The sequence below is a fragment of the Cricetulus griseus genome, chromosome 5, assembly GCF_003668045.3.
Source record: "Cricetulus griseus strain 17A/GY chromosome 5, alternate assembly CriGri-PICRH-1.0, whole genome shotgun sequence".
Lineage (NCBI taxonomy): Eukaryota > Metazoa > Chordata > Mammalia > Rodentia > Cricetidae > Cricetulus > Cricetulus griseus.
The window spans coordinates 61,287,215-61,302,075 of NC_048598.1; the positions used below are offsets into that span (position 1 = coordinate 61,287,215).

Genomic DNA, 14,861 nt, shown 5'->3' on the forward strand with positions numbered 1-14,861 from the left:
TTTGGTTCCCAGGTTAAGAGGGACACAGACAGACCACACTGGTGAAGGCATGGTGGCAGGAATGCAAGATGGCTGGTTACATGGTGGCTACAGCCAGGAAGCAGAGCACAGACAGAAAAGTAGGACCATGCTATAAAACCTGAAGGCCTCTTCCTGGTGACCCACTTCCTCCAGCAAGGATCCATGTCAAAGATTCCACAACCTCCCAAACAACACCACCAGCCAGGGACCAAAGTGCTCATTCAAATGCATGACCCTATGGGGGAACACTTCTACTTAACAGCAAAACCATCTGAAAATGAGAAAGGATTGAGTTCAGGGGCCACCTGATTGAGGAGGTGATATTTTCAGAGAGAAGGGGAGATGATGGAAGGGACAGTGTAGGCCATGAAGACACACTGAGTTTCCAGGCAGGCCGAAGAACCTATGCAAAGGCCTGGGAATAGGAACACACTACCCATACCTGAGAGACCAGGAGGTCAGCATGGCTGCAGCAGAATTAAAATAGGCTGAGGGGTCAGCTCCATCCAGCAGCTTTACCTGGACTTGTATCTTCTGATCTGTTGTGGAAATAGAGAATCATACTTTATGGGGACTTTGATTTACCAGCCCACATATTGCCATTTGAGGTGACACTGGGGCCTGGGATCTTCCAGGAAAAGAGCTAACTGGAAAACCTGATTTGGTTGACAGGGTCTTTAACCTAGCACCCAATGACAGATGTCACACATCAGCATGAGAATCCTCACCTAGCTCAGGTTTTATCAGCTCTTCCAGATTGCCTCTGAGTTGTAAAGAAGAGCTGTAATTTTCTCCACCTTCCAGTCTGGGATGAGAGAACAGAAGAGGAGTAGCCTTTGGTAGGCAGAGAAGGGGGGGAGAGACATGAAATCAAGAGTACAGGTCTTTGCCAATGGGTTGAGGTCACCCCAAACCCACACTCCCATACCCCACCCCCATTCTCCAAGCCTGTGCCCTCCCTGCAATGTGAAGTGGCTTCTCCCTAACTCTGGGTCCAGCTCTGCTGCTGTGTGAGGTCACAAATCCCTCCTGACTCCAGGAGGGACACTTTCTCCTCTGCTGTGGTCACTTATGGAACTCACATGGTGTCCCTGATCCCTTCTACTAAGTAAGATGGGGTTAATCTTGGCATAGACCAGAGTGTAGAATTCAAAGCTTTGTATGCATGTGCTTGTATGCATGTTTGTGTGAATGCAGGTCCATGTGTGTGTATACGAGTGGAAGACAGGACAACTGTCTACCTTAGTTTTTGAGATGTGGTCTTTCACTAACCCTGTAACTCACTCATTAGGCTAGGCTGTTTGGCCAATGAGTCCCAAGGACCCACCTGTCTCTACCTCCTTGGCTCTGGGATTATGAGTGCGTACCCCAAAGGCCAGATTTTTTGTGTGGATTCTAGGGTGGAAACCAGGTCTTGCTTGCAAGGACACAGCCCAGACTGAGCTACCATCCAGCAGAAACATGCTATCGGCAACTAGAATCTGCCAAGTTCTTGGATTCCTCTTCCAGCTGTTTGTTCTGCCAAGTTAAGGTGTTGTTTTTCACACTTTGGGACCAATGAAACTAGAAAATTAGAGTCTGTCCATTATTAGCTCTTCACGAAGACACACCACTCACGTGGACTGATGAACAACCACTGTCACATGCAATGTGGAAAGCAAGAGGCATTTGAGGGCAGAGGAGGTGGCTTCTTGTAAGGTGTACTTCAGCATGGGTCAGGCACTGTCCTAGCTTGATTTCTGTTGCTTTAATAAAATGCTATGACCAAAGCAACTTAGGGGACAAAAGGGTCCATTGGCTTATCTTCCTGAGCCACACCATCACACTGATGGTAGTCCACTGCTGAGGGAAGTCAAGGGAGGAACTCAAGCAGGAACCATGGAAGAAAGCTCTCTTGGCTATGTTGTATCAAGTGGACAATAAATTGAATCAGCACAGAGGCTAGAGAAATGGTTCAGTGGTTAATAGCCCTGGCAGCTCTTCCAGAGGCCCTGGACTCAGTCCCCTCACACCTATGTAGTGACTTACAACCATTTATAACTCCAGTTTCAGGGGATCCAATGCCTTCTCTGGATTCTGCAGGTACTAGGCACACACATAGTACACAGATATACATACAGGGAAAGTACCCATATATGTAGAATAAAATGAAACCAAAACCAAAACAACAAACAGCTAAAGGGCACAGACACTGTCTTAGAACATTTGGGCCACATCCACAGAGTACTGTGGACTAGGGGCTCAGTCTACAAGCAATGCTTGTTTCTTGTAGTTCTGGAGGTGGGGGAAGGCCAAGGTCAAAACATCAGCAGCTAGATGGCATCTTCTTGTCTTGTCCCCACACAAGGGAGTTTTCTGAGGTCTCCGGAGGGTCACTACTCCTGTACGTGGTAGTAATGTTGATTGTCACCTTGGTCAGTGTCTAGAACAGTGGTTCTCAATCTTCCCAATGCTGTGGCCCTTTAATACAGTTCCTCATGTTGTGGTGATCCCTAGACATAAAGTTCATTTCCTTGCTACTTCATAAATATAATTTTGCTACTGTTGTGAATTATAATGTAAATATCTGTTTTCTGATGGTCTTACGTGACCCTGTGAAAGGCTCATTCAACCCCAAAGAGGTCACGACCCACAGGTTGGGAACCACTGATCTAGAATCTCATTGGAGACAATCTGTCAGGCATACCTGAGGGGTTATTTAGATTTTGTTACCCTCCATGCAGAGTCTCGTGATTAGACCCCTCTTTCTGTGACAGACTGTTGATGGGCCCAATCCTGTGCAGGTGACAACAGCTCCTGAGAATGTTGTGGGGGTCCTTACTGAGGAGCCTTAGCCTTCGACCAAATGTCCTAGGTGGCTTACCAACAATGGAAATTCACTGCTCACCCTTCTGGGGTTGGATATTCAAAGATCAAGTTTCTGGGTAAAAGCTTTGGTGTCTCATGAGGCTCTGCTTCCTGGTTCTCTGTGACCTCATGTGGACAAGTATCAAGAAGCAACAGTTCCATGAGGTTGATTCCTTGAAAAAAAATCTTAAATCTGAAAATGTTTTAGGTCAGTGTTTGGTGTATGTATGTGTAGGTTTGTATGTGTATGCGTTCCTATGTGTGCAGGTGTATACCTGTGGTCTCTCTCTCTCTCTCTCTCTCTCTCTCTCTCTCTCCTCTCTCTCTCTCTCTCTCTCTCTCTCTCTCTCTCTGTATGTGTGTGTAGACCAGAGATCTTACTTCTCAGGCCCCATCCACCATGTCTCCTGAGACAGGTTCTCTCACTGTTTTTTAGCCTGTTAATTAGATGGGTCTGGCTGACCCGTGAGCCCCAGCTCTGGGATTACACCACACCTGACTTGTTTTATGTTGGTTCTGGAGATCAAACTCAGACCCTCACACTTGAGGGTCTATCACTTCACCAACTGAGACATCTCTCCTACTCCAGGATGCTTTAGATTCTCAAAGAATCTGACTCTGTGCAAGGGGTTCAGTTCCTCCATTCATTTTCCCCATGTTAGTAGTAGCTCATAACCTCCCATCCCTGCCCACGACGATGGGGCCATAACATACAGAAAAAGCTATGAATTCAGTTTTGATTTCCAGTGATGTTTTTTTTTTCCTGAACCTATCCTCAAATGCCATACTATAATTATCTCACCTCTCCAGTGTTTCGTTGATGACAGGTTTCAGAAGTACCTTTGCCTCTAGAGACCTTAACGTATGTGAAATGAAGGTCAGATATTGGTATTTTATAAGCTGTATTTTAGTTTGGGATTGCTTGGCAGTCTTCACATTAAATGGAGTTCATGGATTTGGAAGTGAGCCACAATGGAGGCGCAGTCCCATGCCCTCATAGGACATGTGGCATCACAGCTTATGTTAACCTCGATTACTTGACTAGGTAGAGTCTGGTGGGTTTAAACCCTCTGATGTTACCATTTCCCCATTTCTTTAATTTTTAATACATTTTAAATTTAGTGTGTGTACACTTGCCACAGAATGGGTGGAGGGCCATGGACAATTTAGGTAATCAGTTCTCTCCTGTCGTCACATGGGTACCAGAGAGTGAGCTCATGGCAGCAGGCCTGGCAGCAGGCATCTTCACCCACCCAGCCATCTTAGCTGCCTCTGTTTACCCTCCCCTATGTTGGATTTGCTAGTTTTGAGGCTTGAAATCCAGCCAGGTTCCAGGAGAGCTGGTGATCATGGGGATACTGGTCTTCCTAGAAGAAAGAGTAGACAAGAATTTGGGAGCACATACTATCAGAGCTGCTTCTGTCATGGTGGGTGTTTCGGGACGGGGGGGGGGATACTTTAATATTATGCAGAAACCCCAAATCCAGAGAGGTGGTTTTTAGAAATGATTTAGTTTCCAGCCTGGCAAACCAAGCTGTCTCCTTTGTCCCTGCGTCTGTCACTAGGATAGTGAATTTATTAATAAAATGTTTAAGGAAGATCCTATTTCTCTCTGGATATCTGCTACCGTATTGGATTTCTGTTGGCAGTTGCATTTTAATCTGGAAGAACCTGGAGGCTGTGTCTCAGGGGAGCAGCGCGTGGGAGCTCATATGGGGATCTCAGGGGGCCTGATGTCAGGAGAGAGCAAAGAATATGCCAGCCTTGCACGTGACTCACCCATTTGCTTGCAAACGTTAATGCAGCACCTACAGGAACTGTTAACATCACGTCAACAGTGGACTATTTTTAGGCACCATTTTTTCCCACCTTGAAGACTATCTTTGAAATCTCAATTGTGTGAATGAAAAAATAGGGTTTTAAGTATGTCTGGACAGAAATGATCCTGTGGCTAAACCAGTTGGTTCTGTGAGAAAGGGTTTAGTGATGTGGTCCCAATTTCTCAATCGCCTGCTTTGTGAATTATCTGAAGAATACTGCTTAGACATCATTCTTGGCATTATGACCAACCCTGTTGACAATCAATGATTGCTCTGTGTTTTAGCGGAATAGCAAGGGGAATAGCAAGGGGGGGGGTACACAATGGCTTTGCAAATATTAGTCTGGCTTTTTTTTAAATAATCTTTTCTCAACTCCCGTCACACAGGTGACTGCTTGCACTATACTGCCACCTGGTGGCAGCATGTCTGACCAGTTCCTTGCGCTTTGCACAAAGCTAGTGGTGAAGATGATCGCTCTAGCAAGAGATGGCATGTCAAAATCTGGAATGTTCTCTTCTAGGATGATTTCCTGTTCAGTGTCTCCATTTTAAGTGGGATCCTTTGCAGTGTCCTGGCTGTGTTGAAGTTTATGCTGGGGAAGGTCCTGACAAGCAGAGCTCTCATCACAGATGGTGAGTGGTGCAGGCATACCTTGGCAGATGGCTGAGCACTGAGCCAGGGAAGATGCTGTCTGGATGCTGGTAGATGCTGGTCTTGCAAATGAACTCAACTGCTAGGGGATCCATTTATCACCATCTCTATCCCCCAAACTGATTACTTTATGGTTCTTGGAGCTCTCACACCAAAGCAGGTTTAATAACACAAAACAGCAGAAGTGACTGGCTTTCTTTCGGCTTCCCGAGATAGGGTCTTGTATGTAGCTCAGGCTGGCCTTGGGCTTTCCTTTTTCCTATCTCAGCCTCCTATGCATTGGGATTACAGGTGTGTGCCATCATACCTGGCCTTTTATTTTATTAGGGAAAGAAACAGAGCTAGGGACATAACCCAGGTTATAGAGTTCTTGCCTAGCATGCACAAGTCTTGGGGTTTGAGCATCAGTAGGGTATCATCTGGGTGTCGTGGTGCATGCCTGCCATCCCAGCACTAGAGATGTGGAGGCAGGGGACCATAAGTTCAAGGTTACCCTTGGCTTCATAGTAAGTTCACGGCCAGCACAGGCTACATGACAGCCTGCCTCAAAAACCAAACAAAACACCAGTCAAACTGAGTCTTTCTCTGAGGGAGATAGCTGTGACCCAGATTCTTAAAGCAGAAGAAAACAGCCCGGTAGGGCCTTGGTCTGTCTTATCCATGGGTTCTGTGCCTCTGTATTTCACCACCTGGTGCCTGGGGGAAGTCACAGAGAAGTCACAACAGCCTGCTGAGCTCCTAGGATGAGGACAGCAAGGCAGTTCCATGGTCATTTCCAAGGTGACATGTCAGCCCCCAGTCTCTATTGGCTTGCAGAGGCCTGGTGTTTGTATGCCTTCTGCTGTCCCAACCTCCACTGTGATGAAGGTTGAAGCCTGAAGCCTGGGTGTGGACTTAAGAGTCAGAGCCACCCCCAGACCTGTCCATGACCATGAAGACAGCCCATGGCTGTTATGAAACATCCTGACAGAATAGGGGAGAAGGAGTTTATTTGGCTTGTACTTCCAGGTCACAGTCTGTCATTTCAGGAAACTCAAGGCAGGGATTTGAGGGAGTTTATCACATCACATCTACAGTCAAGGGCAGAGGGAATGAATGCATGCACACTTGTTACTGACAGCTAGCTTCTCCACTCTTCTACAACCTTGTGCCCAAGTCTAGGGAATGGTGCCACCCCCTTCAGGCATTATTCCCACAATAATTAAGTCAACAGACACAATTCTCCACAAACTCTCACGGGCTAACCCAATCCAGACAACCACTAATTGAGACTCTCTTGCCCCTTGATGCTAGACTGTGTCAAGTTGACAACACCATCATAGAGCATGGCCTCATCTTGCTGGACTGACGGGCCTTGCACAGTGTGAGTGGTTTCCCCTTAACCTCAGAGCCATTCCATACTCAGATCTGTGCTTAGGCTTCACTGAACTCCCAACTTTTCACTACTGTACTTAGTATCCTGCTGTGTTTCACATGCGTGTAGAGGCCAGAGGGCAGTCATGGTCATTGTTCCTTAGTCACTGTCCTCCTTGGTTTGTGAGTAGACTAGACTGGCTGGCTAGTGCGCCCCAGGAATCCAGCTATCTCTCCCTTGCCAGAGCTGGGCTAACCCGTGCATGCCACATGCCTGGCTTTTTGTTTTGTTTTGTTTTGTTTTACATGGATTCTGGGGAATAGAACTCAAGCCCTCATTTACTAAGCCATGCTCCCCCTGAGTTTGGTTTTCTACCCACACAACCATTCACACCTAAGCAAACGTGTCCATCATGTTCAAACTGGCAGGGGAAACTCCAAGGAAAAGTCAGTAGGAGGAGTGAGTGTTTGTTCTCCAGCAGATGAATGCCGACTGGCTTGCTCCAGGAAAAGGGGTTCCTGCCAGAGGAGAGGGGCTCTGGAAGTTGGCGGGAACAGATCCCAGGGAATGGGGGGGGTCAAGGACAGAACAGTGGCTATTTTATCAAATATTTAAATAGTTGGGAGATGTGACTAATGTGTTCGGAAGGGCCCTCTGGGTGTCTTGCGTAGGGAACAGAAGGGAGGGAGGTGGCCACTGCAGTGTGGAGAGAGTTCTGGGGAGTCCAGGAGTTGACCACAAGAGATGGCTAGAGAGGATGACTCACCATGAATAAGGAAGTAGGCCCTCTCTCCCAGGAGTGGGTGTCTCAGGCAGAAGGAGCTATAGTAACTATAGCCAGCTCCTCATTGCGCCGTCTAGAATCTGATCTCCAGTTTTTCATTTTCAGACTTCGTGAGCTACAACCCTTTCCTCTCCCTTTGGAAGGAGGGTGGGGTCAGGGTTGGGGAGCCCTGGTTATCCTTATTGTGGGGGTCCATTTGTCAGTGATGAGAAGACAAATATACAACTCCATTCTGCCACCCTCAGTAACCTGAGGAGTTACCTTGAACTTTTAGGGACTTTGATTCTGGCCACTTGGAATTGCTGGCTTTGACACTGAAAAGAATTTCAGAACTAGCTGGTGCAGTAAATCAGAGTTGCTGGACTTATTAAAGATATTTAACACAGGCTTCCATGGAGATGCTCAGAAAACAGTAGACCCAGCCACATGAGGGGTGCTTTTCAGGGAAGAATACCAGAAGTAAGATGTACCCCAGGGTGGGTGTGGCCTCCTCAAGGGACTGTAAGTAATTAGTTATCAGAGCATTAGCTATATAGACCCTCTGGTGTCTCATCTCAAATTCCATCTCCAAGGTTGCTAGGCTCCCTCCCCGTTTTTCTCGATCTTTTCCGTCTCTCTGGAGATACTTCGGATGGGACTATATCTTGTTAAGGTGAAACTAGGAACCATGAGGTGACACAAGGGGTTCAGTACATGTCTTTTCTCTAAAAGTGGGATTTCTGATGAGAGTCCCATAAAATTTTAGACTTATGGCTAAGAAGGCAGAGAAGCCTTAAGCAGCTGTTAATGTCCAGGAGATCCTGGTCTCTGCTGGTGTGAGGCCTTAGCCAGATGCCTGGGGGGAGAGGTTTTTCTTTTTTCTCATGCCTACCCCCCCAGCCAAATTTTCCCTGCATTTCTGTCTTGCCTCATTTTGATGCATACCCTGTGGCTGTTCCTTTAGTTGAGGCAGAACCAAGAACCTTCTCTCCCAATAGAGACCAAAAGCAACATTCTAGAAACCTTATTCTATAGACTGGACAGCTCCTGGACCTGTTCCCATGGTGTTGATGCATCCTGGACTGGAGCCCCATGGGAGTTAGGCAACACTGGCTCAGCTGGCCGGGTCCTGCATGTCTTCAGGGAAAGAGGGCAGCAGCTCATGGATGGTGGAGCCAGGAATGTAGCTGTGTGGTAGAGTGCTTGCCTAAACCAGTGAAAATATGTACTGGGTTCCATTCCCAGTACTTAATAAACAGGGTGTGGTGGTTGTAAACTGTAATCCCAGCACTTGGGAGAAGGATGAGCAGTTCCAGGTTATTTTTGGTGAGTATGAGGCCAGCCTGAGCTGCAAGAGTAAAATAGCCCTGAGCACAAATGAGTGATAAAAGTAAGACAGCTATGTGAGAGATCATCCTGGGACAGTGTGGAGTAAGGGCTGGCAGTCTGGAGGTATTAGGGCCCCCTCTGATAAGAGGGGGCAGATGTCTCATTCCCTTCCAAGTTGGAAATACCCAGAACCTCTATGAAAATCCCTATCAGACTGTTCTGCATAGAATTAATGATTACACAGATTGATTAATTACACAGATTCCAGGTTAGTCACTAAAGTCAGGCTGGTGGTATCTCCAGTCAACATGGCCCCAGCTATTCTGTGCTGTCAAGCCAGCCACAGGGTTTTTTCTATAGAACATCTCCAAAGTTAGAAGTGAGGGCACAAAACTGGGTGTGGTGAGTGACTGCCAGAGATTGGTGTATGTGAGAGAGAGCAGGGGCAGAGGCAAGCTAGGCAGCCTAGCTAGCTTCAGGTTCAGTGATTGAATCAAAAAATATATAGAATGTGATATGAGAATGACCACTGAGGGTAACTACCTCTTTACATACACATACACACACACACACACACACACACACACACACACACACACACACACACACGGTAGGGGCAGCCTGGAATCAGTCCCCAGTTCTCGAGTTTGTGAAAGAGAAGCCACTAAGAACCAGGCTGTCATTACAAACAGAGGTCACTTCCTGGAAGCCTTAAGCTAAGGAGTTACTTAAGGCTTCTCCTCATCCCGGTGGCTTTGGACAGCTGTCCGTGGTGCTGACTGGCGAGGGCTGGCTCAGTGGAACTATGTCGACATCTAGTGGCTGCCTGGGGAACTTCTGCTCCTCACCTTTTGTGAGCGGGGGCGGCAATGTGTGCCCCACCCCGGAGTGGGGGTGGGGGGATAGCTAAGGTCACGCCTCACACCCTTCTTTCCTCTCCCGCTTCTTATGGCCATTTACTAATTACTGCAACAACATCAGTACCCTGTTCTGGGACATGGGAGACAGCAAAGAAAGGGACAAAACTTCTGTCCCTCAGCTTAGTTTTCTAGTGGAAGATGGTAAAATAAAAATGGCAGCTATATCATGCTAAGGAGGAAAGAGCTGTGAGGAGATAGGTGGGGAAGTGCACAGAGAGGGTGCATGTGGCCACCGAGTCTCCTGCTGGAAGGGAATGCCCAAACAAGGAGGGCTTCTGGTAACTTTAAGGGCCCCATGGGGGAGGTGGAGTGGTTGACACTGGAGCGTGTGTGTGTGTGTGTGTGTGTGTGTGTGTGTGTGTGTGTGTGTGTGTAGAGTTTGGTTGTGACTAGAAATATAAATGTTTTTCTGATTTATAGTTTTTAAAATCTTACACACACACACACACACACACACACACACTTCCGCATGTGTGAATGCTTGTGTGTGCCGGGGCATGCTTACAGAAGTCAGAGGACAATATTAGGTGTTGGTCCTGACCTCTCACCTTGTTTGGAACAGTGTCTCTTGTTTGCCACTGGCCAGCGAGCTTCCAGGATTCGTTAGCTGTCTCCATCTTGCTTCAGGAATGCTGACATCACAGACTCCTGGACCGATACCACTGTGTCTGGCTGGGCATTGATGAAGGGGATACACACCATCAGAGCCACCTCCCTGGCCCGTGGAAATAACTCTCTAAACTGTTTTATTCAGACAACCTGCAGTCTGAGAAGACAGTGATTCACAGCCTAGAGATGTGCTTTCCAGCTCCTCTCCAGCAGGCAAACTGTACAGAGAGAGGAAGCAGAGGCAGCCAGGCATTCCATTTAGTCTTGCCCCTTGGGCTCTGTTTTTCCTTTATCATTTTCCCCCTCTCTGGGTAGTGTGTAAGGGTTCTTCCACGTGAAGACCATTGAGCCTTGAAATCTTTCTGAGCCAGCTGTTTGGATGGCATCTAGATTGAAGGTTAACTCAGAACAAACAAACCATTAGCAGTATGTATGTACAGATTCCTTCTATAGAATGAAGCCTGTTATGTGCAACTGTAGTCTATAGACTTGATAGTATAGACTGAAATGTCCACCTTAGATAAGTGCACGATCTCTCTTCTTTTGCAGGGTTCAACTCCCTTGTTGGGGGAGTGATGGGTTTCTCCATCCTTCTGAGTGCAGAAGTGTTCAAACACAATGCAAGAGTCTGGTACCTGGACGGCAGCATCGGTGTCCTGATCGGCCTCACCATCTTTGCCTATGGGGTCAAGTACGGCTCTGTTTTTATCTCTGATCACCCAGGGGCCAGGAATGCCATGAAACCCCTTCTTCCTTCTACCCCTTCCTCCAGCCAAGAAATGAAAGAAGGATCTCATGTCTTATTCCCTTATGTCTCAAGAACATGAGTGATGTATTTGCTTTTCCTGGGAAAATGTGAACGAACATCTCTTCTCCCCAAATAGGGCAACAAAGATGGACAAAAGTAATGGTCCCACCCACGTGTTGTTTGGTGCATGTTATCAGGCTTATTTACAGGAGCCTGGATGAGGAGCTGCTTATAGGCATGTAGGTTTTCTAGTTGACTTTCTGTTGCTGTGGTAAACACCATGACCAAAAGCAACTTGGGGAGCAAAGTGTTAATTTAATCGTACACTTCTGTGTCACAGTCCATCAGTGAGAGCAGTCAGGACAGGGACTCAAACAGAAACCTGGAGGCAGGATCTGAAGCAGAGGCTATGGAGGGGTGCTGCTTACTGGCTTGCTCCTCATGGCTTGCTCGGCCTGCCTTCTTATAGAACCCAAGACAACCTACCTAGGATGGATGGCATGCCTACAATGGACTGGGCCATCCCATATTAATCATTAATCTAGAAAATACCCTGACACACTTACCCACAGATCAACCTAAGGGAGGAATTTTCTTAATCAGTCTCCCTCTTCACAGATGACCCTAGCTTGTGTCAAGTTGGCAAACAAAAGCAAAAACACAACACAACAAACCAGCACAGTGGGTGACCATCAAAACATCTTACTTACCCCAGTGTAGAGATGACTTCCTCATAGCTGCACATATGGAATAGCCGGTAGGTAACCTTCACATTCTATGTACTCTAGCACACACACACACACAGAGACCATGGAAGCAACTGAGGCAGAATTATATGTGTGAGGTGTGAGGCAGGGTAGTGTGTGTGGTTGGGATCTCGGGTGAGAGTCTGATGACCCATCCCTTCCCTGTCCTTCTCTGAGGGAATGTCAACAGGCCAGCTTTCGAGGGTCGCCTGTGGGTCACTGTAGCTGCCTTGACTAAGAAGGTGCTGGATGTCATGCTCAGAGGACAGTGCTGCACAGAGCTTACCTTTTCAAGAGATTGGAAAAGTCCTGTGTGGGGTACAGCCTTCCTTTTGGGATGGCCTTCTAAAAGTGAAGCAGGGACTCTGGGAAAAGATAAGGCACACATTTTCTTCTTCCTTGTTCTTTTTATCCACTAAATGGCCCCCTTTCTTCCTCTATACTATGGGTTTAAAGTTATTATTGTTACTATTATTGTTGTTGTTAAGACAGGATGCCAGGTAGCCCAGGCTGGCCTCAAGCTCACTATGTAGCCAAGGATGACTTTGAACCTCTGATCCTCCTGTCTTCATTTTCAGAATTCTATAATAGGGTTTTTCTGATTCCCAGGTGAGTGTCACCTGATGCCCATGTGTACTGCTGGGACTGAGGAGGCCAAGCAAAGGCAGACCTAGGCTTAGCAAAGTTTTACAAGGGACCACTGCTGGGCCTGGTGAGATGGATGGCTCAGTGGATAAAGGTACTTACAACCAAGCCCTATGACCTGGGTTCTATCCTCAGGACCCACATGGTTGAAGGCAGGAGAGAACTGACCTCCACAGTTGCTCCATGATGTGTGTGCAAACACACACACACACACACACTCACGCACACGCACACACACACACACACACACACACACACACACACACACACACACACAAATGTAAAAAAAAATTAAAATGGGTCTACTCTAAGTAAATGGCCACCTTGGAGGGAGGCAAAGCCATCTTAGCATGGGGTCCACTTACTGAAGAAATAGCCTAATGCCAGTCCCTGGATATGGCCTCTAGGCTGGCCTTGTTCTTAGAATTATTCCTGTCAGGTGTTATATTTTTAAAAGTTAATGGCTTCCACTAGGGTATTGTCCTCAAACTCAGAGACAGTTACAAGTGTTGGCAAGGACAGTGAACCTCAGACCTGGCTGCTGGGAATGCACACAGTGGTACTGCTTTGGAAAAGGACTCAGCAGATCCTCAAACTGTTGAGCACACAGTTACCATTTGGCCCAGTGATTTCCCTCATGGGGCATATAACTAAAAAAAAAAAAAATGAACACAAACATAAATGTCAAAACTCCTCTATGAATGCCCACAGCAGCTCTGTTTATAATACATACAACTAGAAATCCCCCATTGGCTGATAAAGGGATAGATATGGTATGTCTATCCAGTGGACTATTATTCAGGCATCAAAATGAATGGAGGGTCGGTACACCTTACAATGTGGGTGAACTTCTAACGTTCCAAATGAATGTGATCATATTCAAAAGGCCATATACTTTTTTTTATATGAAATTTCCAGAATAGATACACTTGTCTGGAAAGAGGTGTGACTATTAGTGTGCATAGAGGATGATAAAAATGCAGAATTAAGCCGGTGTGGGTGAACACACAGCTTCACGTATACACAGGAAACCCCTGAGCTGTATGCCTTTAAAGGGACAATGGTATGGTATGTGGGCAGAATTAGTCACAGCTAGGACTCAGGGGTAGCTCACGTGGGGAAGCACAGTTATTTGGATTTGATCCCTGTAACCCACATTAAAAAAAAGAAAGCCGGCTGTGGTGGTGCATGGATATAATTCCAGACAGGAAGACCTTGCTAGCCAGCCACCCTGCCTAGCCTATTTTGGTGGTTCTTCCAGGGAAGAATGAGAGGTGGGCAACACCCAAGAAAGAAATGGGCAAGGTTATCTGGCTTCCACAGGTTCCCACACACAAGTGTACCCACCACCCCATATACCTGAACACACAGGAAGTACACACAGACACACATACACAAATAGCCTCAGTTTTCCCAAGCTGTCCTGGAATTGAGGTGACCCTGTCTGTCTTCATTTCTACAGGCTCCTCGTCGACATGGTGCCCAGAGTGAGACAGACGCGTCACTATGAAATGTTTGAGTGAAGGTGGCTGAAGGGGCTGCAGGGACTGCCCCAGCGCAGAGCGTCACCATGGCGATAAGAGGTTTCCACGAAGGCAGATGGTGCCAATATTTAACTGCACATCCAGTTTCATTTTGGGAAGTTTTCGTTCATAGAGTCTGTCATCATGGGATGAGGTCTGCCTGGAGGCTGGACCTGCCCTACATCCTCACCCCGTTGCCCACCATCAAACACATTAGGACGGTGTTGCCCATGGGAGGGGCTGCCACGCTTCCCAGTCTTGAGCCGGAAGTGACATTTTCTATTTCCTGGAGTCAAACAGTTCTTGAAAGCAGGCTAGGGTCTCTGCTTGACAGGAAGCCACCTGTGGCTCTCACTGTCAGCCAAAACCAGATAGTAACTGACCGGGTTGCCTCCTCCCGACACACATGGTCAAAGCCACCTCCAGAGTCACACTCCTCTCTCCTAGCGGATTCCATCAGTAATCCCTCCTAACGTCTATCAACCCGTTTCATACACTTTTACTAATCGCGACACTAAATCGATTTGTTCAGAAGGAGACCATTCTATTTTTTAAAGTGTTTAGTGACCTATGAGCTTTGCATGAACAGGCTATGTAAGCACAAAGCCCTTTCTTCCACATCCATGAGAACCCAGGAACCATTTTTGAGAGATGTGAAACTCTATACATTTATTTGTAATAAATAATTATAATCATTACCTGCATCTGCATATCTCTATATGTTGTGCTAAGTGGTCATGGTGTAAGACATAGGTCGGTCACTCCTCCAGAGGACTAAGATGTCCTCAGCTTATGCAACATTGGGTGTAAGTGCTGTAGACATGTCCCCCATTCCACCATTTCTGTAGCTCTCACAGAACTGCCCACATGAGCAGCTGTGTCAGG

The 14,861-nt window shown here is 47.0% G+C and overlaps 1 protein-coding gene across 1 annotated transcript in view; it reads left to right on the top strand.

Moving 5' to 3' along the window:
• Tmem163 (transmembrane protein 163) overlaps positions 1-14,624 on the top strand; it is a 183,547-nt gene extending 168,923 nt beyond the window's left edge. Inside the window, exons 6-8 of the mRNA XM_027417767.2 lie at positions 5,209-5,320; positions 10,864-11,005; positions 13,916-14,624. Of these exons, the coding sequence (XP_027273568.1) occupies positions 5,209-5,320; positions 10,864-11,005; positions 13,916-13,976 (315 nt within the window). The 3' untranslated portion in view covers positions 13,977-14,624. The remainder of the gene's footprint in view (positions 1-5,208; positions 5,321-10,863; positions 11,006-13,915) is intronic.
• The last annotated feature ends 237 nt before the right edge of the window (positions 14,625-14,861 follow it).